The sequence below is a fragment of the Dipodomys ordii genome, unplaced genomic scaffold (genome assembly GCF_000151885.1).
Source record: "Dipodomys ordii isolate 6190 unplaced genomic scaffold, Dord_2.0 Scaffold76, whole genome shotgun sequence".
NCBI lineage: Eukaryota > Metazoa > Chordata > Mammalia > Rodentia > Heteromyidae > Dipodomys > Dipodomys ordii.
In genome coordinates this window covers 5419528-5442862 of record NW_012267292.1, presented here as the reverse complement: position 1 = coordinate 5442862, position 23335 = coordinate 5419528, and the positions used below count along the sequence as shown (strand labels likewise).

General features: G+C 38.8%; 1 protein-coding gene across 1 annotated transcript in view; it reads right to left on the bottom strand.

Moving 5' to 3' along the window:
• The window catches only part of Cpvl (carboxypeptidase, vitellogenic-like), a 117379-nt gene that overhangs the window by 40522 nt on the left and 53522 nt on the right, over positions 1 to 23335 (bottom strand). Inside the window, exons 7-10 of the mRNA XM_013024387.1 lie at positions 21946 to 22068; positions 21374 to 21505; positions 16852 to 16950; positions 13650 to 13823 (exon numbers count right to left, since the gene is read on the bottom strand). Of these exons, the coding sequence (XP_012879841.1) occupies positions 13650 to 13823; positions 16852 to 16950; positions 21374 to 21505; positions 21946 to 22068 (528 nt within the window). The remainder of the gene's footprint in view (positions 1 to 13649; positions 13824 to 16851; positions 16951 to 21373; positions 21506 to 21945; positions 22069 to 23335) is intronic.

The window sequence follows — 23335 nt, the reverse complement described above, 5'->3', positions numbered from 1 at the left end:
CTCCTTTGTTTCCCCTTCCCATCCCTTCCCATCCTCCCCCCACCCCTCACCCAATCCTCCCTCCACCCACCGAAGTTATAAAGTTCGTTTTCGACATAACGACTTGTACATCTCATTGTTGCAATGGGTCTACCTGTATTCCTATTTAAACGATTTGTTTTTCCCCTTCCCCTCCACAAATTATACCGACATCAAATATAGAGAAAGCAGGGGTTATACTGTGGCTCACACTTTTGACCCTCCTTCTTCCTGGTGATTTTGCAAAGACTTGGCGAAAAAATACCCAGGTAACCTGAGTTCTCAAAGTTGCCTCAAAAAGAGTAGGGTAGAAAAGAAATGCAATTGTTGAAAGAAACAGTAGTCACTCCTACGACCAAGTTGTTCTTTGAAAGTCATATTTTGCCCTCCAAGCAAAAAGAAAGACAAAAGAGAAGTGGAGTGAGAAGAAATACTCCCAGGTGTCTGCCTTCTCCTCCTAGATTTTTTACTAACATGAATAAAGAAAAATAAGAGTGGTGTAACAAAGTTGAGTGTCCAATGTTTGTGTAAATGATGTCTTTTGGCCAAAAAAAATGCTGCGTTGTGCAACTTCATGCTAAATAACTTAGTTGCTTTTAGAGGGAAACAAGAAACTAAGCCAACTTGAAAAGGATCCAATCCAATGACATCACTCCAAGTCAGAGATCTTAAGAAAAGTTCAACTACCAGGAAAAGCACAGTTAGTATGACTAAATAATGATGCCCAATAATATTATTCCTATAGTTATATATAAGTTTGGGAGGCCCATTCTAGGAGGTCTTTAGCTCTACTTCTTGACCCTTCTGGGTTTTAAGCAATACAAAGTAAAGAGTAAAAAGTATCTCTACAATTTCCTAGTATTAATTGTAAACTGATATAACACACACACATATATATACATACATACATATACATATATGTTCACATGTATACATATATACTTAAAACATTGATTTTACCTGTTGCCTTTATACTTTTAATATATATTTAGAAAGTGTAAACTTAGATATTTGGCTTGTATTAAATTTCTGCTGGATAGCCTTGGGTCTAGTTTATCCTGGAAAGAACTGGTCCCTTTGTCCACAATTGCCATATGGCAGAGGTGACAAGCGAGGGCAGCTACTTGTAGTACATTAGTCTGCAGGTCATAAAGCTAGATTAAAGCGACTGGGATCATGTCACTGTGGAGAAGCGGCAGGCACTCATTCAACATTTGCCACTGCAGAAGAGTTGATGGTTGCTTGGGGAATCCCTCCCATCAGCAACTCCTCCTGCCAATTCCTACTCCTTTATACCTATCAACATCCCTTAACTTAAAAACACATAACAACGGGCAAAGCAATTGAGTGGACTCGCTAAGAATTATTGGAGATGACAAGCACGGTGCCAATCATGTAATATGGAGACGGAAGATGACCCTCCCCAACTAGAATGACCCCAAATGCCAACAGAGAGCAGGAGATCCTTGTTGTAAAAAACACACTAAGCCACCAACAAAGGTGCTCAAAAAAGAAAAGGGACAGAAGCAAAGGAAGTCAAAGTGTTCTGTGAGTGAAGATTCAGTAGGATCCAGTCTACCATGTATTCTCACTGGTCCACTGGTGTCCTCTTTGCTCACAGAATACTTGCCTTTCAGATTACTTTGTCTTTCTCTTACAAGTCAGCACTTAACCAAAGTGTCTGATTCCGGTCTGTTGCTATCAATCACCTGGTTCTCACCCAAGAGCGTAGTGAAGGTAAAGAAAGCTTTCCAACCAGGTTGATCTCATAAAAGAAGGCATAAAAGTCAACTGGTTGCACAGATGGCTTTATCTTACCAAGTTAAAGAAAGAAAAAAACAGAGGAGAAAAAATATCACTGATTCTGTGCTTTTTATATTCTTATCTACATAGGAAAATGTGGTATCAGTCAGGTGCAAGATTCTCTACTCCTTGCTTTCAATGGCTGCATTCACTAAAGCCTTCCCATTAGCTAGCAATGAGGGAGTTTGGGTTCATTTTCTTCCCTTCCCAAATACAACTCTCCCCTGTTTGGAGAATAAAGCATCCCTTTCCTCACTCTGTCTAGAAAATGTCAAACAGGTCCAAGAGGTACAAATCGCTGTAATAAATATGGGGACTGTCAGGAAGAAACACTGAATAGGCAGAGTGGCAAGAGCCCAGGGAGACAGGAAGTTTAGAGACACCTGTTTGCAACTCTTCTTTCTGAAAGCTTAGCTGAAGGTTGTATTTCATTTAGTCAGGTGTTGCACAGGAATCTTGTGCCTCTGTGTTGACTGCTCTCCAGCGACAATTAGAAGCAATAATAATAATAAAAGAGTAGATGGTACAGAGTGATCTATGATGGGGATGTGGTTTGACAATTTCCACAATATATGGAAAAATCTAATGATGAGAATCCCTAGGAAAATGTACGGAGGTTGTGATTATGTTTTTCTTACACTGTAACTCCTTGGTGTAAGGGTGTGTGTGTGTGTGTGTGTGTGCGTGTGTGTGTGCACTGCACACACATGCATGCCAAAACAAGGGCTAAACTCAGGGTTTGAGCATTGTCCCTTAGACTTTTTTGCTCAAGTCTAGTCCTCCACCACTTGAGCCACAGCTCCATTTCTGTTTTTTTTGTTGTTGCTGGGTTTTGTTTGTGTTTTGTTTTGTTTTGCTGGTTAATTGAAGCTAGGAGTCTTACAGACTTTCCTGCCTTTCTGGCTTGAAACAGTGATCCTCAGATTTCAGCCTCCTGAGTAGCTAGGAATACAGGTATGAGTCACAGGTGCCCAACTACACTTTCCTCGTTTTGACTAACAGACAGGAGTCCACTGCCTCTGAAAGAAGTCATTTGTTCTCAATAGAAGAGAAAACCATCATGGAAATGGCATAGCACTAAGAGTCAGATTGAAAGGTAAGCAAATTAAAGGATGATAGTGGTGTTGGTGGTATTGGCAATGATTAGAAAATGGAAATAAAAGCAAAAGCCAGAATACTAGCTTTGCATTCTGACCCTATCACCTAATCTGTGGCCATCTAACCTGCAGATTAAATCAGCATACTGTGCCCAGTCTAAGGCTTTTCTTTTTATATATAAATAAAATTTTTGTTACTGTATTCTTCCATAGCCCAATAGAGGGTGGTAGCCACAGACTGCTTTGGAGAGCACTGGTCCACAGTAATCTAGTCCCTCAGAGCATCTGTGTCATCATCTTGTATTTTCTCCCGTTGCATTATGACACAGTGAATAAAGACTGACTCACTTCTAGACTGTGGTGATAAGTATCACAACAAATACCATGAATACCAGAAAGGAATATTCCTTCCAACCTTTCCTAATTTATCTCCTCACAGTAGTGTCAACAGCCGCACCTGCCTGTGCTTCACAGCAGGTGGATTCATTGCAACCGAATAGAAATGTTCATCTTTTAGATTACTGATTGCTAGTGTCCTGGAATCGGTCATACAAATGGTACTGTCACTTATTTTTTCCTCCAAGCCACTCACCCTGCCATCCATGGGAGACTCCAGATCACATTCTACTTTTCCTATTTCTATCTGTCATAACATACTTTTCAATGTTTTGAACATGAGATATTCTCCAAACAACAAAATCAAGCTTTGGCAAAATGATGATAGTATACATTGAGCAACTGAAAATGAAACAAGTCATGGGCTAGAATATATTCTAGAATAATTTAATGAAAGAAGAGAAAACACACACACACACACACACACACACACACACACAGGCTTTCATTTTCAACATGTCATCCAACATACAGTTAAATAGTGGACAGGGAAAGATGGCTCCAAAGCATGGTGACTAAATTGATTTCATCAATCATTGTTTCATGATTTATGGGAATTCTGTTCCCTTTATGTATTGAAATGCTTAAAGGTAAATATATGTTAAAACATCCTAAAAATAAGTAACTTCTACTCTTGCATTTAGAATATAATCAAAACAGGTAAAATGAGTTCACATGAAACTCTCTGACAGTATAAATTGATGTTCCAATATGCATTATTTTTGTTTGTAGTTGTGTCAGTTGCTTGACTATAGGCTATAATTACAAAAAAACAAATGCCCCAGGACAACTTTCCTTAGTCATGCTTTGCTGGGAGCTACTTCCTCCTCCAAGGGAGAGGGAAATTCTCAGGGAACAACACTGGTATTACCTTCACTGGCTTCAAAGGACTTGGAAGAAAGTGATCACATAAGCTTAGGGTCAACAAAGTCTGAGTTTTTCCATTATGGTTTGAAGGAACATTTGATCCACCTAGAGAATTAGCCTGATTGAAATGTGAAAATTTTCTTGGTAAGCTAGAAATCAAATCTAGTCTCCTGGCTGCTGATACCACTGACATTTTGCCACCAGAAAATTTTCTTAGGGAAATTGCCACAAGCAATTAGAAAGATGGCTAAAATAAGTGAGACTTTCTAGATATATTCACCTTCAAGACTTCTATATCATATTCATTAATTAGGAAACTACCCATTTCTAGACAAAGCCTAAGATAGGTACATAAAATTCTAATGGCCTGAGCACTGAGATTTCAGTCTGGTAGCAGAATTGAGAAACATGAATATTCTTACATGTGAAGATGCAATCAGGTGAAATTTAATGATCTGTAGAATGATAAATGATAGGGAAATGTAACTATATATTTACAATTTCCTGACTAGGTGAACTTTTTAAACACAGCATATTAAACCTTTCCCCAAGGGTACTTAACTTTTAAAAGCACAAGATTGGCATTTGGAAATAAAACTTGTAAAACTTCACTGGCCTCCCAGAGAAGTCAGTAAGAGGGAGAAGCCTCAAGTCCAAGCACAGTGCATAGATTTGGATCTCAGGAACCTTTGTGCACAGAACTAATATTGAAATAATGATTTCATATAATATGCACAAAATGCACAGATGGGAACTTTCTCAGTAAAGTTCCAAGGGCTCAGCAAAACAAGGAAAGAAGTGGCAAGTGAGATTGCATCAAACTAAGAAGTTTCTCTATGGCAAAGGATGTAGTTAAGATAAAAAGACAGCTTACTGAATGGGAGAAGATCTTTGATAGCAATGCATTAGAAAATGGTCTGATATCTTGAATATAAGAGAATTTAAGAAAGTAAACCCTCAAAGAATCAGCAATGCAATTAATAAATGGGCAAACCAACTAAATAAAGGCTTCTTAGAAGAAAAAGAAAAATGGCCAGCAGACACATGAAGAAATGCTCAACATCTCAGGCCATAAGGAAATGAAAATCAAAACAACACTGAGATTCTATCTCACCCCAGTTAGAATAGCTATCATCAAGAATAAAAACAAAAACAGATGCTGGAATGGGTGTGGGGAAGAGGGGAAGAGGGGTAAAAGGAACCCTAAAACACTGTTGGGAAGAAAATAAACTTGTTCAACCAGGCTGGAAAGCAGAATGGAGGTTCCTCTGAAAACTAAATAGAATTATCCTATTACTCAGCAATATCACTCTTGAGCATTTTCCCAGAAGATTACAAATTAGGATTCAGTAAAGCCATCTGCACTACCACATTCATTAAAGCACTATTCACCATAGCCATGGTACAGAAACAGCGAAGAATTTCCTCAAGAGACCAATAGAAAAAGAAAATGTGATATATAAATATATATATATATATCCTCAATGGAATTTTATTCATCCATTAGGAAGAATGGTGCTATATGCAAATGTATACAAGCATAATTTACCAAAATATGATATTTTCATGGGAGAATTCAAATGGTGCATTTTTTAAGAAAGGCTAACTCACAGTACAACAAAATGATTAGGGGAAATGGGTACTCAAAATTTGGGGGATGGGGTCAAATAGAAGGGGGTAGGTAAATGGAAAGCAGAAGTTGGGGATGGGGTGAATACAGTCATAAAATTCAATGCATATCCTACAAAATTAAGAAAATTGAGGGGAGAGCTAGGGTTGGGAGGGATGGGAAAGAATGATGGAAGGGGTGACATTGATGAAGTTGCATTCTATTCATAAACTGATTTGTTGTATAGTAACTCCTTTGCACACGTACATGTATATGTATATACACATAAATGTACATATTTTAACCTAGAAACAGAACCAGAAGTACTACTAGAGAGAGAGAGAGAGAAGCTGAAACTTTTTCAGAATCTTTAAAGAAAACAGAACAAAGACACTTTATTGCAAAAGACTAAGGACCAAGGGACTTCTACAAAGGGGCAAGACTTCAAAACCAATAGCTCTTGAATGGTATATGTCATATTTTCAAGATTCTACAGATGTATTATCCACCTTCCACCAGATCCTACTATTTTTAAATTCAAGATTCATCTTATGGTCAACATATGAGAGTGTTGGTATTTGATGATGTTTTCAATTATGCGATAAGCAGAAACATAATCCATGGTGGCAAATTACTTGTACTTATTATAATAACTAGATACAAGTTTATTGTACACAGGTCATTTGTGTTTTTCCTGTTAGGCAATTTTTATTTCCTTTCTTTCAAACTTATTATAAACTACTATGTGCTAGTTGCTACAGTAGGAAATTAAATCAGCACCTTTAGAAGATGGGCCAGGAGTAGGCATTTTAAATTTCATCAGGTGCTTCTAATGCAAAGGCAGCCAGACAACAACAGCTGTGTGGAAATACAGATTTAGAATAATAGGAAAAGGGAAGTTTAAAGGAAGGAAAATGCATTAAGTGGCATTTGTTCTCTGGTAAGCCTTTTATCACTTCCTTTGTTCCCATGACAACTCGCTTTCTATATACTAAAGGTCTTGGAGTGTCTACTACATACCAGAGCCTGCACCAGTTCCTGGATATATAAGGAAACCCAAACAGGCAAGACTGCTGCCCTTATAATGCTTATTTTCTATGAGATACTGCATAATTTCAACAGATTAAGAAATAACAGAGATTATAAGTTCTGAAATGCTTAAGTTCTGACACTGAATGCATTTCAACACTGCTACCCCAGAGCTGTAATAGAATACGGTTCTGGAAGATGTAATAAAAAATGATTTGCGAGGTGATCAAGTGCCCAGTATTGACATGCGGCCCCAGGTGCTAAAGATGACTTCCGTTACCTGCTAATTTGGATCATGTGATCATTTTCTAGCAGTGGGGAAAATTAGTGGGAGTCTCTGTAAGAATGGATTGGAGTTTTTGCCTCCACCACAACACCTCACAATAAATTGGAGCAGATTGAGAGATTTCAAAACATTGTCATTCTAAGCAGTCTATTTACTTACGATATAGTCAAATAAATTTTATATAGTACTAATCACAACTTTCCTTCTTTACATTTTTATTCTATCTCTTATTGGCCAAAGAATATATTGTGGCATATATCTACAAGTTTGGGAAGAATAATAAAAAACACAACCACCAATGCACCATCAGTCTTAAGAACCAGTATGGTATCAGTACCACTGAATCTGCCCCAGGTACTTCTTCTAGGTCCTAACTTCATGTTTTCTCCACAGAGATAACAGAGATAGCCACAGTTCAAGAGTTTAGATTTAGAATTTCCTTGCTCTGGAAAAAAGACAGTTTAACCTGTGTGTTTGTATATATCTCCAAATAACATGCTTTATTTTTGCTTGTTTTCATGCATGATTCTGTTTGTCCCTTTCAGACAGCTTTGTTTACTCAACACTGTACTTCTAAGAGTATTTCTGTATTTCATCTAGCTCAAGGGCTGTAGTTTATTAGTTATCATTGGGAAAGAGGAAGATTTAAAACTATATGACTCTTGAAAAAAAACTAGGACTAAATCTTTGTTTCTTTGGGTTAAGTGTTGTTTTTTTAGGCATGATACTAAAAGCAAGCTTTTTAAAAATTCTTTCTTGGAATTTCCATGTCTTTGTCTAAATATCCACCTGTTTTGGAATTTTGTCAACTTTCTCTATTAAAATTCTTAGCATAATTTAAAAAATCCTTGCGTGTTCATTTCAACATATCTTTTTCTGGTTTTACTGTTTGTTCAGTCCCTTTAAACTTTCTTTTATCTTTTGATATGCTTCTTAATTTGTGTTGAAAGGTATGCATCATGTAATGGCTAAGAAAGCATCAGTGAACAGGACTTTAGCAATGTGGATATGTTCCACACTCCTATCATTGGGTCTCAATCTTTTAAAAGCCTGTGTCTTGAATGGAACTTTCAGCAACGCTTCTCAGTTGACTCGACCACACCTGGGTCGAACAAGATAGCTAGATGGGGCTGGAGTAGGGTAAATATGATTCTTGGCATATGAGAGTTTGACTTATTATCTTGAACTTTCCGGTGGTCTGACATTGATATACATTCAACAGAAGTTATATTCATTTCTTAGATTTGGACCTTTTCCCAGATTAGCCATATATACTGTAAGGCTCTCTTGCAATGCTGGGCAGTGACAGTGATCTGTAGCTCCCAGTCAACCACACAGCTATGAGGGTAAACTGACATTCAACAGAGGACAACATGACAGGGACTTTGGATACGGTGTTCAATCATAGGCCTTTTGTAATATGATTATTCCCAACTATACACAGAAGTACGCTTAAAGTAGGTGAGGCTAAGCTATAGTTCCTGTTTGACAGATCTTATTGCATGCACTTTCAAGTAATGTTATCTTCAACTAGCTTGAGGTTATTGAGATATAACCCTACTGCAAGTAGAGGGGTATCTGTATTGCCCCTCTCCAAGTTAGTTTCACAGGTTGTAACTCCTGCAGATTAGGCTCTGGTAAAATAGTTTCTCCTGAGAGCAGGCCCTGTTCAGAAGTGCTCTGGCAGATTTCAAAAGGTTTACTTCTCCCCTCCCCTTGACAAAAGCATCAGGAAGCTTTTCCTTCAATATTTACTGTGAGAATCAGTTTCAGCTCTTGCAGGAGAAAAGCTATGAAAAGTGAAGTGTTTCACCCATGTCTGGGTCCCTCTGAATATTCATCTCTCAGACTGGTCCACATGGGGCCTCTGGTAACTCATTGGTTGCAGTTGTGGTGTTCTCCGTATTGAGTCTGTGAGGTTCCTCCTCCTGAGTTTCCATTATGAGTCTTGTCTCTGTACACTCCTCTCTCTGTCTCTCCAGAGGGGTGGGGGAGGGGCAGACATGGGGGGAAGGTGGTGTCAGCGGCTTGCTCTAGGCCTCATTTTTTTTCTCACAAAGTTAAGACTTGTTTGTTCAGCTTTTTACTGTTAGCACAGAACGGTGCCTTCTATGTTCTTTATAAACAGATAGGAAATGGAAGTCTGTCAAGGCTTTTTATTTTTATGTTATGCAGGGTTTCTTGTGTAACTTTATATGTAACAGGCTCTGAGAGAATTTTGCTGAATCTTGTGGCACATTCTTGGTAATAGGTTTAACTTAGAAACTCTCTAGCCATCAGGCACTACATTTTAAAATATTTTTATTAGCATATATTAGTTGTACAAAGGAGTTCCATTGTGATATTTTCATACATGCATACAATGTACCCTGATTGGAATTCATATATTAGCATATATTAGTTGTACAAGGGGGGGTACATATTTCCAAACATGCATACAATGTAGCCTGGTCCAGTTTCACTCCCCTCTATCACTGTTTCTCATCTTCTTCTGAAAACAGTTTTGACAAGTTTCATTGCTCCATTTTGAAACATGTATATAAAGTACTTCAACTGTATTCCCTCTCCTTCACTGTCTCTTTTCATCTTCCTTCCCCTTCCACTGGTACCACAACAGAAGCTGTCATTCACGTATACAGCACATAATGTCGTACACATACTACTTCAATGTATGTGAATTGTACAAGGGATTTTCACTGTGATTAATGCACACATACATATATTGTATTTTAATCAGACTTATGTAATTTCATTTGAACCTTGAAATCATTGACAACAAAGTGCTATTTTTTCCTCCCATTTTAAACAACAGGAAACAGGAACACAGAAGTCTAAGTATCCTCTCCAAAGGGCCACAGTGAGTGAGTGGTGGAATCAGAACTCAGAGTCCAAATGTGAGACTACCATCCTCCTTTTCTAGATGGCTCCTAAAAGTCTTGATAATAATTTGACCTGGTTCAATCATGAACAAGTCAAATAGCCCAACAGATTTTCTTCTCATGCTAGTTATTTTGGAAATTACCAAGGCGATATTCCAAACATCTGAAATCACTAAAAAGAAAATGACTTTGACTATGCATTCCCTGTGGGCCATTACAAGAGCTTGATTATGTTTTCATGTAGTTGTTTATGCAGAACTACATGGACACAATTCCAGACCCTAGCAAAGGCACTTGTGCTATGAGAGATGCTCCACAGTGGAGTCAATGAATCTACAGCTGGAAAAAAGACTTCTGTTTTTATAAATAGAAACAGGTAGGCTACTTTCTATGATAAATTAGAACCGAGTCTTATATAATAGCTTTAAGGGTACTGATATCTTAAGGCAACCTATGTGGTTCTTATTCCATTATATACACTGGAGGATCACCATCAATAACAGAGAAGCCAACACAAATAGCTACCCAAAGGGCTCTGACAGCTAGACCAAGGAATATGCACTCTGGTTTAGCAGCAAATGCTTTTTGGTTAGCATTCACAAACATGGCTTCTCACATTAAGCTGTTGTTCTCTTTCTGGAAACAAATCAGAGTTGAAACGTATAGAAAGCATGACAATTTCATTGGAATCCATGTTGATAGGTATCATTGGATACCACATCGATAGTACGGAAATTTGTGTCCACCCCAAAATCCATAAGCTTACATCCATATGCCCATTGTGATAGTATTAAAAAGGTTAAGACTCACCCTTATAAAAAAAAAGTCTCAGTTCTTTTTGCCATATGCAAACATAGCAAGAAGGAAATATGAAGCAGAGAGCAAGTCCCCACTAGAATATACATCTGCTGTTGTCTGATCTTGGTTTCCCTGTCCCCAGAACTGTGAGCAGTAAGTGTTTGTTACTGATTTGTTTACATAGTCTTGCCTTTATAAATCATCCAGTCTGTTATAGCAGCCTTGACAGACCAAGACAGCAGGTTTGGGTTACATGAGCAACAGGGCTAGATGTTTAAATATCAAAATTGAAACTTAATTCTATTCAATATATCTTCTTTCATTAATCCAGCAAAGAGTCCATGGTAATGATTTCACATCAGGATATTGGAATGGTTTATGCAATTATGTAAGTTGTCTGTCCCACTCTGTTCTCACATGATTAAGAAAGGAATTATATTCTGATGAAATTTGTACAACCAGGAAATATATCTCCCAAGGGTACAAACACTGTACAAACAATGCACAAATGTACAATTACTTCCTCCACTCAAAAACCTACTTTGATTTGGGGAGGGGAATAATAAAATGCTGAAGCAAGGACAGAGGATGACCCAATGCAGCAATGATACTCATAAGACACTATGTTGGAAATGAACTTTACATCTTGTGGGGGAGGAATGGGGGAGGAATGTAGGAGATAAACAAAGGAGTGGGTAACAATGTTTGACCAGAAATGTAGTCATTGCCTTACTCACGTAACTGTAACCCCTCTGTACAGTATCTTTGCAATAAAATAAAATTTAAAAAGAGAAAGCTAATAGAAGTTAAATAAAAAATTTAAACTATTGTCTTAAAAAGCTACTTTGCATTTTTTTTGGTCAGTTGTGGGGCCTGAACTCTGGGCCTGGATGCTGTCTCTCAGCTCTTCAGCTGAAGGCTAGTGCCACAGCGGCACTTCTGACTTTTTCTGCTTATGTGGTGCTGAAGACTCAAACCCAAGGCCTTGTGCATGCAAGGCAAGCGCTCTACCACTGAGTCACCTTCCCAGCCCATACTCTGAATTCTTTAATGTTATACTATAGCAGATTATTGATGCCTGAAAACAAAGTGGTAATCTCTTTTTAAATGGGTAGATGATAAATACTACCAGATTATGGACACATTTTTTTAGATATATTTTTGTCATAGCACTGATTTTTCCTTCAGTTATTCATTGAGCCTGGACATCTGCTCCAAGCGGGTGCCAGGATGGGTATCAGATGAGAGTTCATGATGGTAGTACTTTGTGATGAATATAACAAAGGGCAGAAGACAGCTTATACAGGACGCAGGCAGCAATGTTTTTGAAAGTGCTTATAGCAGGCAAGCACTATATTTTCCCAGCAGAACCAAATACAAGATGACTGAAATGTTGGCCTGATCTAGTTAGGGCATTTCTGACATTAGATTATTAAAAAAGTAGTTACATGTCAGATTCTGTATATACTAGGGATAGGATCAGAAACATGGGCAGACCAGTGCTGGACTATCTTGAAATGCAACCCAGTAAGGGTACAGTTGGTCAAAGATCCCAAAGGTCACTCTTCTTAACGTAAGCATTAAAGAAATGTATATTTCTCAGGCTGAAAAATGCAATAAGGAGTCTTGTTCTAGCAAAAGCAGCTTATTCAGGACAATTTCTGATAGGTAAGAAGTATTCTGGGGAAAGAATGATTTTGTCTAACTCAGAAAAATGTACTTTAGGAACTATTAGCTCTCTTCTTTTTTTATTCGTCCTATTACCCTTGCCTCTTCCTGATACATGGAGTAAGCTGGCAAAATCCTTTGTTCTTAGTGAAATGATCCCTCAGTCTTGATCCACAGACCAATATTCATCCTAGGATGAATGTTAACAGGCTGGAAGATCAGAGGGGACACGAGAGAGTAAGAGTATAGGACAAATAAAGAAGGCACATAGGATGATTTTTTCTACAGGTCACTTGGTCTGGGTATCCTCCCTCCCTGAGAGGTGGAGCATGAGTTCTAGGCCCCTTTGTCTGGACCTGCAGGGCTACTTCTTATGGTGTCATTGCCGTGTGTAACTTCAGGCAAATCATCTCAAGCAGATGACACAATATTGACATGACATGGTCAGAGCAGGGACCTTTTTCATTCATTATTTCAGCCTCACAGTGCAGCCACGTGTTTGTCTTACAGCAAACACTGACATGTCCATCACTGAGCAAAGTGGATGTGCATAATTATTAGGCCAAATACATTTTGGGAATAGCTAGTTGATTTCATTTTCCCTGATCTTACTGTAATTCCCATTATAAAGCAAACAATAAGAGAACACAGGGGGTTTTGTCTGCTCTGCTAGTCTTTTTCTCAAGAAATGATGAGAGCTAGAATGTACAACAGAAATTTTAAGGAATGATTAGGGGGAAATGATTTAAAGAAAAGCCATAAAACTTTTAATTTAAAATAGTCAATAAAGACAGGTACTAGTGGCTTATACTTGTAATCCTAGCTACTCAAGAAGTGTAGAGCTGAGTACTGTGGTTCAAAGCCAGCCTGGGCAGAAAAATCCGTAGGACTCTTATCTCTAACTAACCACCAAAAAGCTGGAAGTAGAGCTATGACTCAATTATGACAGCTTTGAGTGAAAAGATTAAATGATAGTGCCCAGACCCTGAGTTCAAACCCTACTTACTGGCACAAAGAAAAAGCCAAAAATAAAACAAAACAACAACAACAACAAAAACCAAGCCTGTTCTTGTGTTTATAAATGTAATAAAAGATTCCTTTTAAGAGATAGGGGAGAAATTACATATAAAAGGAAGTCATTTTTACCCTAGGTTGTTCCAAGATTTCTTATGTAGCAGCAATTGAAGTGGATTACTTACCTTATAGTTATTCATGATTTCAGTGAGCCAAGGTTTAACTGATTTCATTGTATCTTCCCTCAGGTAGTTTTCCACTGTAGCGCCATCATTGAAGGTCTTGTTTCCCACGTGGATGGCTCTTCTCACTTGTGGGAAAGACAGAAATTTCCCAAAGTACTCATGGTCCTCAGGTTCCTGGAAAGATAGTTGAAAATGTAATTTAGTGTCAGAATAGCATGTAGGGAAAATGTGTGGTTCTCTCATAACATATAACCCAATAAGCAAGCTACAGCATAACTGCTAAAATATCATTTTTAATATATTTGTAAATTATCTTTAAGTGGTTGTACAAAGGAGTTTCCATTCAACCTGTCAGTTTGAGTAGGATGCTTCCTGATCAGTGTCACCCATCTCAGTGTTCTTTCCCATCTCTCCAACCTCACCTATTCCCTCAGTTTACCTAGTTCAATTTCCACATATGTACATTCATTGAGTATTATGACTGCATTCACCTACACTTCCCTTCTCCATTCATCTTCTCCCTCCCCTTGACTTCATGCCCCAACAACAAATGTTCTAGCTTCCTGGTCTTCATTTTGTGAAACTGTTGTTCGAAGCATTTATGTTGGAATCCTTCTCCTGTGTAGATCATACATTAGTTAATATGCTTGTGTATGTATGCATATGACTCCATATATGTTTATAGTTTAGAACTAACTACCACATAGGAGAGAAAACTTGAAATTTTTGTTTGTTTGTTTTTTGGGGGGTCTGGTCATGGGGCCTGAACTCTGGAACTGGGCACTGCCCCTCAGCTCTTCAGCTCAAGGCTAGCGCTCTACCCCTTGAGCCACAGCACCACTTCCATCTATTTTTTTTCTGCTTATGTGGTGCTGAGGAATCAACCCCAGGGCCTCATGCATGCAAGGCAAGTGCTCTACCATTGAGCCACCTTCCCAGCCAGCAAACTTGAAATTTTAAAGATGTAGTTTTGAAATAGCTTAAGTGACAGCTTCTTACTAAAATGAATCTGGATAATTCAATCTATTTAGAGTCAAGAACCAATTTGTATTTTTTTTTCAGGACCTAATATTTTGTGAACTGTAACTATGGTTAGCATTGGAGGCAAATTTGGGGGAGGAACTGAGGTGAAGATTATGCAAATTAGTCATTCTTTCTTGGTAGCTTTGGGAATGGAAGGTCAAGTGCTTTCTAAGAGGCAGGGTGGGGGGAGTGTGGCCAATTAAAAGATGAGAATTTATTTTCCTTGTCCTCTTGTTCATTGAAAACACACAAAAATATCAGCTGACCATAGGTTAAAGGGGGATTATGTCAAATACACAAACAAATAACTTGTAAGTAAATACATTAAGGGATATGCAAGTATATGCAAATATCTTAAAAATAGTAGATTCAAGGGAGAGCTCAAATAGTGCTAATTACTTAGGCAAAATCCAAGTTCAACAAAATAAACACCAGGAAGGAAGTATTTGAAAAGGGTAGGGGTGGGGTCAAGAGGAAAGAAGTAGATGAATGGAGAAGAGAAGAGGGAAGAATGCAGTCAAGAATTCAGTGTATATCCCTACAAAATTAAGAAGAGCGAGGGAAGGGATGGGTGAGAATACTGAAAGGGGTGATGTTCCTCAAAATACATTGTATTTATAAATAATTAAAAAATAGATAAGCAGAAAAACAAACAACACAAATGATATTTCACGAATGACACAAACAAAAGTTATCTATGTTTATTTTTTAAGGAAGAGTAACACTCGGCTGGAATCTGGTGGCTCATGCCTGTAATCCTAGCTTCTTAGGAGGCTGAGATTTAAGGATTTTGGTTCAAACCACATCCAGCCAGGAAAGTCCAGGAGACTCTTACATCTAATTAAGCACCAAAGAGCCAGAAGTGAACCTGTGGCTCAAGTGTTTACAGCTAGCCTTGAGCAAAAAATCTTAAGGACAATATCCAGGCCCTGAGTTCAAGCCATAGGACTGGCAAAAACAAACTAACAAAAAAAATAACACACACATGCACATATATACACACATACACACACATACACAAAACCCAATGACACTGCAAATAAATTTGTAATAAACACTATACTAAAAGAAAAACAAGTAAATGGCTTTAAGGAAATTTCAAGTGATAAAAAGGCAAAATAACTGTTTCACTGTTTTGGGCTTCACCAGCAATATTTGCTGTGAATATATTGTTTTGTAGAGAAAAAATATTTCAATCACAAGTTTCATTTCTCTTTCCTACCATATGGTTTTTTTCCCACAGGGCTAGGAAATTCCACTTGAATTTGCATTGCATTCTATTTACAAATAGTTCATAAATAATGCTGAATGCATGGTTGTTAATATGCTCTAGACAAAGACTACATGAATCCAAATCCCGCTTTGGATCCTTCTTTCTTATTTGATTAATTCTACATAAAGGAGGCCAACTTTGACCTACTTTTATAAAAGAAGCTACTTGAATACTTTAATATTCCAGAGAGCTTGAAGTGAGGGCTGCACTAAAAGCTCTAAACATCTTAAGTTAAAAGTGAAACAAAGCAAATATTTTCATAAAGGCTTTGGCAGGTTTGATTATCCAGGCCATCTGAAGGGCAGAATGAAGAATGTGCCATTTTCAAGACACTCATAAACAGGCCTGTAGCCGGCAGCCTTCACAAAGTCTCCTCCATGGAATGAACTCTAGGTGGGGAAAAAACAAACTGCATTAATGAGAAATTTTTGCCAGGTGCTGGTAGCTCACACCTGTAAACCTAGCTACTACGGAGGCTGAGCTATGAGCATTGCATTTCAAAGCCAGTCCAGGCGAGAAAGGCTGTGAGTCTCTTCTTTCCAAATAACCAGAAAAAAGCTGAAAGTGGATATTTGGCTCAAGGAGTAAGCACCAGTCTTGAGCAAAAGACAAGCTAAGTGTGGCCCTGAGCTCAAGTTCCAGTACTAGAATTTACACACACACACACACACACACACACACAGAAACTTTTGACTCATCGGGGACATTATACATTCTCAATGGTGGGATTATAACATATACAATGTTGGTGGGAAACTAATCCCATGAATTAGAAGCCTAAATCATTCAATAAGCTTAGAAATACTTATCTAGTAGTCAGCTATAATATATTCCAGATAAGAAGATGTTTAGTTTTGTCAGAAATTTGAAGCAAATGTGATTATGGTTACTAAAATTTGTCCTTACCGTGCACTGTAAAAGGTTATAGTAAGTAGCACATCCTGTAGCATTCTGAAAGAAAGATGGGTCACTTGTCAAGTCTCCATCTAGCAGTTTATCCAGTATCTAGATCAACAGAGAGGAAGAGAAAGAAGAATATCATTGGAGTGATAAGCATGCACAGGAGTTAGTTACTTCATTTAATCAATAATTTTTACATCTTTATCATTTCATAAAGTCAGCATTTCCTGCACAGCTTCTTTGTGCCAGGAATTAGATAAACCTAAAAGACATACTAAAGTCCTCCCTCATGGAGCTTATATCCTAGGGGAGATAATAAGCAAGTATTACTCTATAAATTAGAATGACAACCATGTAGTATGTTAGAGAATTATAAAGAGGGCAGAAAACTAGTAGAAAATGTCAGCAGTAGGTGTAACTGTGACAATAATGACAGAGAGTCTCACTGAGAAGATGACATTTGGAAGGAAGAAAGGAAGGAAGGAAGGGAGGGAGGGAGGGAGGGAGGGAGGGAGGGAGGGAGGGAGGGAAGGAAATCATTCAGATGAGTGAGGAAAACATTCCAGGTAGAAGAAACAGCTGCTTTGACTGTGTCAGTGAGACCATGGGAAGGGTTTCTTAGCATGGGTCATGGGCCATGAAGAGAGAGAGAAACCAGAGGATGCAGGCATAGATGGAAGTCCTTAGAGCTACTGGGAGATATTTACGGACTGAAGACATAAAAAATCTTGGTCATCAGGAGGCCAGGAGTGGTCAGCACAGCTGGGTGCTTTCCTTTATCTCTGTGCAGCTACAACAGGGACTGTCCTGTAGTGGAAGAGGAGTGGTTTAGCCAGGGTTGTGGCTTAGCCAAAAGAGTTAAAGGAAAGGCTAAGGGACTTTAGGGACTGGAAACACATCATTGTGGATTCAAATGAAGAAGGGAAGACCAAAGAGTGTGATCCCATAAAGAGGTAGTATTATCTATGGGTAAGGAGACAGTGGAAAGGGGTTCAGGATGCCAGAGTTTATAATAGCACATGTGAGGGACAGGAGCTTGTGGACTGGTTGATAGGGATTTTTTTTGTAATGGGAATGAGAAACTAGGATGAGGTGTAAAGCAAGATCACTTTTTTTTTTAAAGGAGTCAAACAAACTAAAGGATCAATTATGTAAGCAACCATTCAATCAGATACTGCTATCATGAGGAATTGTGAGAGGAGTGACAGGAGACTGGAGCTACAGCAGTAAGAGAATGTTAACAGTGAGCCAGAGGTGGTAGATCATCATCCTAGAAGTGGCGAGGCTCCATCTGAGCCAGTGCTATAGCAGAAGTCACCATCTATGACCTGAAACAGCAAAAAGACATGAGTCTATGAGTCAGGAGTTACCGAAAGAGAGTGCACAGCCCCCATCTAGGAGGATCTGAGTGGTCACATCAACCCCAAGAAGCCAGAATTGGATAAATCAAAGAAGAGGATGGATCAGCCACAGCTGATGATATGAAGGTGCAAAGGGGTCTTATAAAAAAAGATTTTAAAAAGTCAATGCAGCATAATTTAAAAGTCATCTCTTAAGTATGAGTTTAGGTTCTTGCAAGATGTTCTTGGTATCCAAATTTTAAGTGAGGAAATTAAGACACACAGAAGTCACTCGCCTAGGAACACCTCACATAAACACCTCACATAAACTGGCAGAGGCAGGATGCAAGGCCAGGCCCCGACTCTTCATCTGGCTCCTCACCGCACAGGTGCTACCTTGTCAACAGTTAGACTTCCCTATTTCCTGGTCACATTCTGTTCAACATGAGTCTTGACTGAGTGGTAAGAAGGAAGGGAACCAGACAGACCTCTGTTAGTCAAGCTGTGCATACCCTGTCAGAGGGCAGTGTCATTCAATGGTGACATCTGTTTGCCAAGCCCTAAGCCCTCAGGATTGCTGTCAACCCCGAAAAGTTGTCTTTTCTAATCTATCTACTCAGCGTGGGTACAGACTGTGAGGTCTATAAGAATGAAAAATCAACCTCTAAGAATGGATTTGCTTTTGAAGTCAAAAACGTCATTTGTTGTCAAACAAATAAGGCAGATAGTTCAGTCACCATCACAGAAATCCAACTTCTCATTAAAACTATTTTACAAAGAAATTTCTGTGATCCAGAATACCATCACTAGAAGGGAGATGAGACAGAAAAAGAGATCAGCCATTTTGCTGATCTCTATAATGTCCAGGACCAGGACTTTTACAGAATACCTGAAAAATTACTGTTGGAGAAACACTACATAGGAATGGGGGGAAGGGGTTCTACCCTTTGCCTACCACAATCTATGTATGGGTCCTTTGCATGTCTCCAGTGATTATCAGCTCTGGGGGGTGGGGACAGGAAAGGGTGATGAGGCCCTCTATCTCTGAGCTAGGGAATTACCCTGGCTCTTTTGTCAATCCCATCATTTTATGTATTTGTTTGTTTATTTATTTATTTATTTGCCTGTCCTGGGACTTGAACTCAGGGCCTAAGTAGTGTCCCTAAGCTTCTTTTGCTCAAAGCTAGCACTCTACCACTTGAGCCACAGCACCATTTCTGGCATTTCCTGTTTCTGTGGTGCTGAGGAATCAAACCCATGGCTTCATGCATGCTAGGCAATCACTCTACACTAAGTCTATTCCCAGCCCCAACTACATCGTTTTAAAGGACCAGAGAATCAAATGGATGAATCCATTAGGCTTGAGATTTTGACATTTGTATCCTCTTGGATTTCATGATTTCTTGGGGTTTCCCTATAGTCAGTATTCTCTATAGTAAGTATTGTTTTGTCTGTTTCCCTTGTGAAAATGAAAGCTTTTACATTTCCTTAATCTATTATTCAAGATACTGGGTCAATAGGAAAAAAGATATCCTGTGTTCTTATCTGAATATATATGGTCTGAGAAAGACTCCATTTAACCCAAATCATAGCTCCATTATCTACAAAGCACAAAATAGCTGAGCTTTTCCACAACTTCACAAATCCTGTGGGTACTTAGGCTGTGATAGCATATACCAGACATCTCTCTGCTTTCTTCATATCTTCATGTCTCTCCAATTTTTTTGACATTTAGTAGCCGTGTGCTTCTTTAAACACACACACACACACACACACACACACACACACACACAAAATGTCTCATTTTCAAATTTGTGCCACACCATATAGAATTTTCTATTAATTCTAAATTTTCATGATTTCTTACTTCCCCTTTCCTGACTATCCTCACAGACAACCTAAAACCCGTCTTGAAAATACAATCACTGCTAGTTAAAGCATGATTGTCTACGGCTCCAGTAAAAACCCTTTTCCTGCATAGAATTGCCAAGAAATTCTGAATCACACTCTGCAGCCACATCTGCTTTCCTGACACAGAAAGAAGAGCCTGTTAGCCTCCTGCTGGGTGGCTGAGACTTCCCTCTCTCAATTTACTTGTACAAATCCCGGCTATCAAAATCCTCAGAAGGGTGGTCACTGCTGTGGGGGATTTCAGGCAGTATCCTGGCACCTTCTGGGTAAAATGAAGGACACCATTAAGTTACCCCCTACATCCTCAAATGTATATCCCCCTGTTTTGATCTGAACTGCCTTATCTGCAGGGTGCAAAAGGCCATTACCTACAAGCCCCTGCCTTAATGACTGTAATGACTTTAGCTGCTCACATACATGCTATGTGTATGTACAGGTTCAGTCACAGCCAGAGGTCCTCCAGATCCAGCCAATGCTCCATTTACCAGTGTTTCAACAGGATGACTTTACTGTAAATAAATATAGCAAATACAACCAAAAGCCCCAAAGGAAGATTGCTTGCACATGGCCTTTGCTTAGAAAATTAAAAATTAAAAAAGAAAGCACAACCAGAAACACGCCACTTCCTATATCATAGCATTTAATACACTCTTACATTTTAAGTAAGAAAAAAAGAAAGAAGAAAGTTTAAAAAACAAGATTATTAACTATATTATCATGTCCTCAAGTTTTCTTTTAAGGGAGCATTGTAATGATACTGACAAATACCAATGGTTCTCCGTAAAAGTTTCAAGTTATTACTCTTTCTAGTCTTTGTTCCTGACCCAGAGGAACATGTGACATATGTTGCCCACTCTGGCCCTTCTGCAGCCAAAGCCCTGTTTGTGGATATGACTCTGCTGTGTGGTTTTAGAGCATCTGTGGAAGCTTATGCATCTACTTCCCAGGTTGCCTTTCATCTGATTTCCATATGATAGACTATGCCTTCAGATCCTACACAGAATTTAAAGAAATCAGGACAGTTAATGAAAGACACAATCAGATAAACCCTCCAAAATGATCTTGTGTTTAAAATAAAGCCAAAGTAAATTCAAAGAAACACAGCCAGCGGTTTTCTTCATTAGGCACCCACTCATCTTGCCCCTGATCTTAGACAGCAGAAGAGATATCACCTCTCCCACACAGAAATGCCTGAGCACCATGGTGCTTCAATGGGCCCCTCCTCTACTTCAGATGGTTTTAATTGCTCAAGGGCAACACAGGGCCCCAGGACTCACTTCAAAGGCATTTTGCCACTTCTTCTCCTTGATGTATTTTATGCACTCATCGCACCGCTGCTGGAAGTACTGCTTCTGCTTTTCATCCAGTAAGCCAATTTGGTACAGGAACTCTGCATAGCCCCCTATAATCTGAGACAAAAAGAGACACATATGCCAGAGAGAGAAGGAAAGAGAGAAAGAGGGTCAGGAAACCCACTGGCTTCACAATGCAATATTTAGAAACCGTCAGTGTTGTACTGAAATGAGTCAAGGAGGCCAATTATACATATACTCCCCACCTCTTACACAAACACTCAAACACAACACAAACACACAAGGTCACACAACATAATGAACATATGTGCAACAGGGCATAACAAAATGTATACTTTTCCTGACAGCCAACAAACGCTGACATAGTAAGCCAACAGGTTGAAATGTTTGGTAAAAATTAAATATTTTAAGTCATAAAGTCAAATTGTTATTGCCCTTTATAAGTCAGGCCTCTCAGATAAGAGATAGGAGTCATCTCATTAACAGTAATTGAATTCTTTCAAGGGGCAAACAGGAAAGAAAGTTAAGATACCTACCGACTCAGGATCAGAATACGCATCGCCAAGAGCAATTCCTTTCAGGTTGATCTTGAGTTTCTTCTCAGAGTTTCTGGTGTGAATATAGTGTGCAATGGCTGGCACGTATTTCCCTGCATAGGACTGACAAGGACAGACACTGAAATGAGGCTCACATTATGCTTGCATAATGCACAAGCTCATCAAAATCATCTGGTGCTGGTGGCTCCTGCCTGTAACTCAGGAGGCTAAGATTCTCAGTTCAAAACAGCTAAGGTAGACAAATCTGATAGACTCTTATCTCCAATCAACCAGCAAAAAGCCAGAAGATGAGGTGTGGCTCAAATGGTAGAGAGCTGGCCTTTCGAAGTAAAAGCTAAGCAAAAGCATCAGGCCTTGAGTTCAAACCCCAGTAACAGCTCATGCACGCGTGCGCGCATGCGCGCGCGCACACGCACACAATATCACAATAAAGTAGTAGTAATTTTACATGAGGTGTATTGTTTATTTCTTTACCTCACATTATTATAAGTTCCACAATAATGAAAAACTTCCCTCACTCTCCTTCTGTTTATTCCAAAAAGCACCTAATGAAATGCAAGTCAAAGGCTAAATGGGAAAACAAACAAACAAAAACCATGTAAGCCTGACTATGTAAGCCTGTGGCTCATGCCTGTAATCCCAGCTATTCACAAGGCTGAGATCTGAGGATCACAATTGAAAGTCAGACTGGGCAGAAAAGTCTGAGACTGTTATATCCAATTATTCACCAAAAAGCTAGAAGTGGAGCCGTGGCTCCAATAGTGGAATACTAGCTGTGAGCAAAAATTCTTAGGGACAGTGACCAGGCCCAGAATTCAAGCCCCAGGACCAGCACAAAAATAACAAAGAAACAACCAAAAATACCAGGTAGTATCTGAACATTCTAATTTCCTTCCAAAATGAAAATGTGGACCACTCAAGAAAATCCTGCCATTGGTTGAGCTTTTATTACCAGACAGCTCCATTCCACACTATAGCTTTAATAAATGAATGGAAAATTTTCAACTCTATAAACTTAAGATTTCAAATGTAGAAAATTTGAAACCAGCATACATTAAAGGAATGGAGAAGAAAAGGGCAATAACATGTATTGGCCACTAAAATTTTCATTTGAACTTAACCTCTATTTCCAATCTTTTCAGAATAAGGTTCTTTCCCACCCCAACAAGTATGGTCACGTCTACTTTTAGAGTCTGTTGGAAAAGTGCTACTATTGGCTCAATAGTACTTTTAAAACATTTTTTCAAAAACATTAGTATTTTTTGCATTGTTTTCCATCAAAAGTTGCCTTCTTGCCACCTCGACTTGAATAACTAACATTAAATATCATATGCTTAAAATTCAGCTCTCAATCCCAAGCTTTCCCACA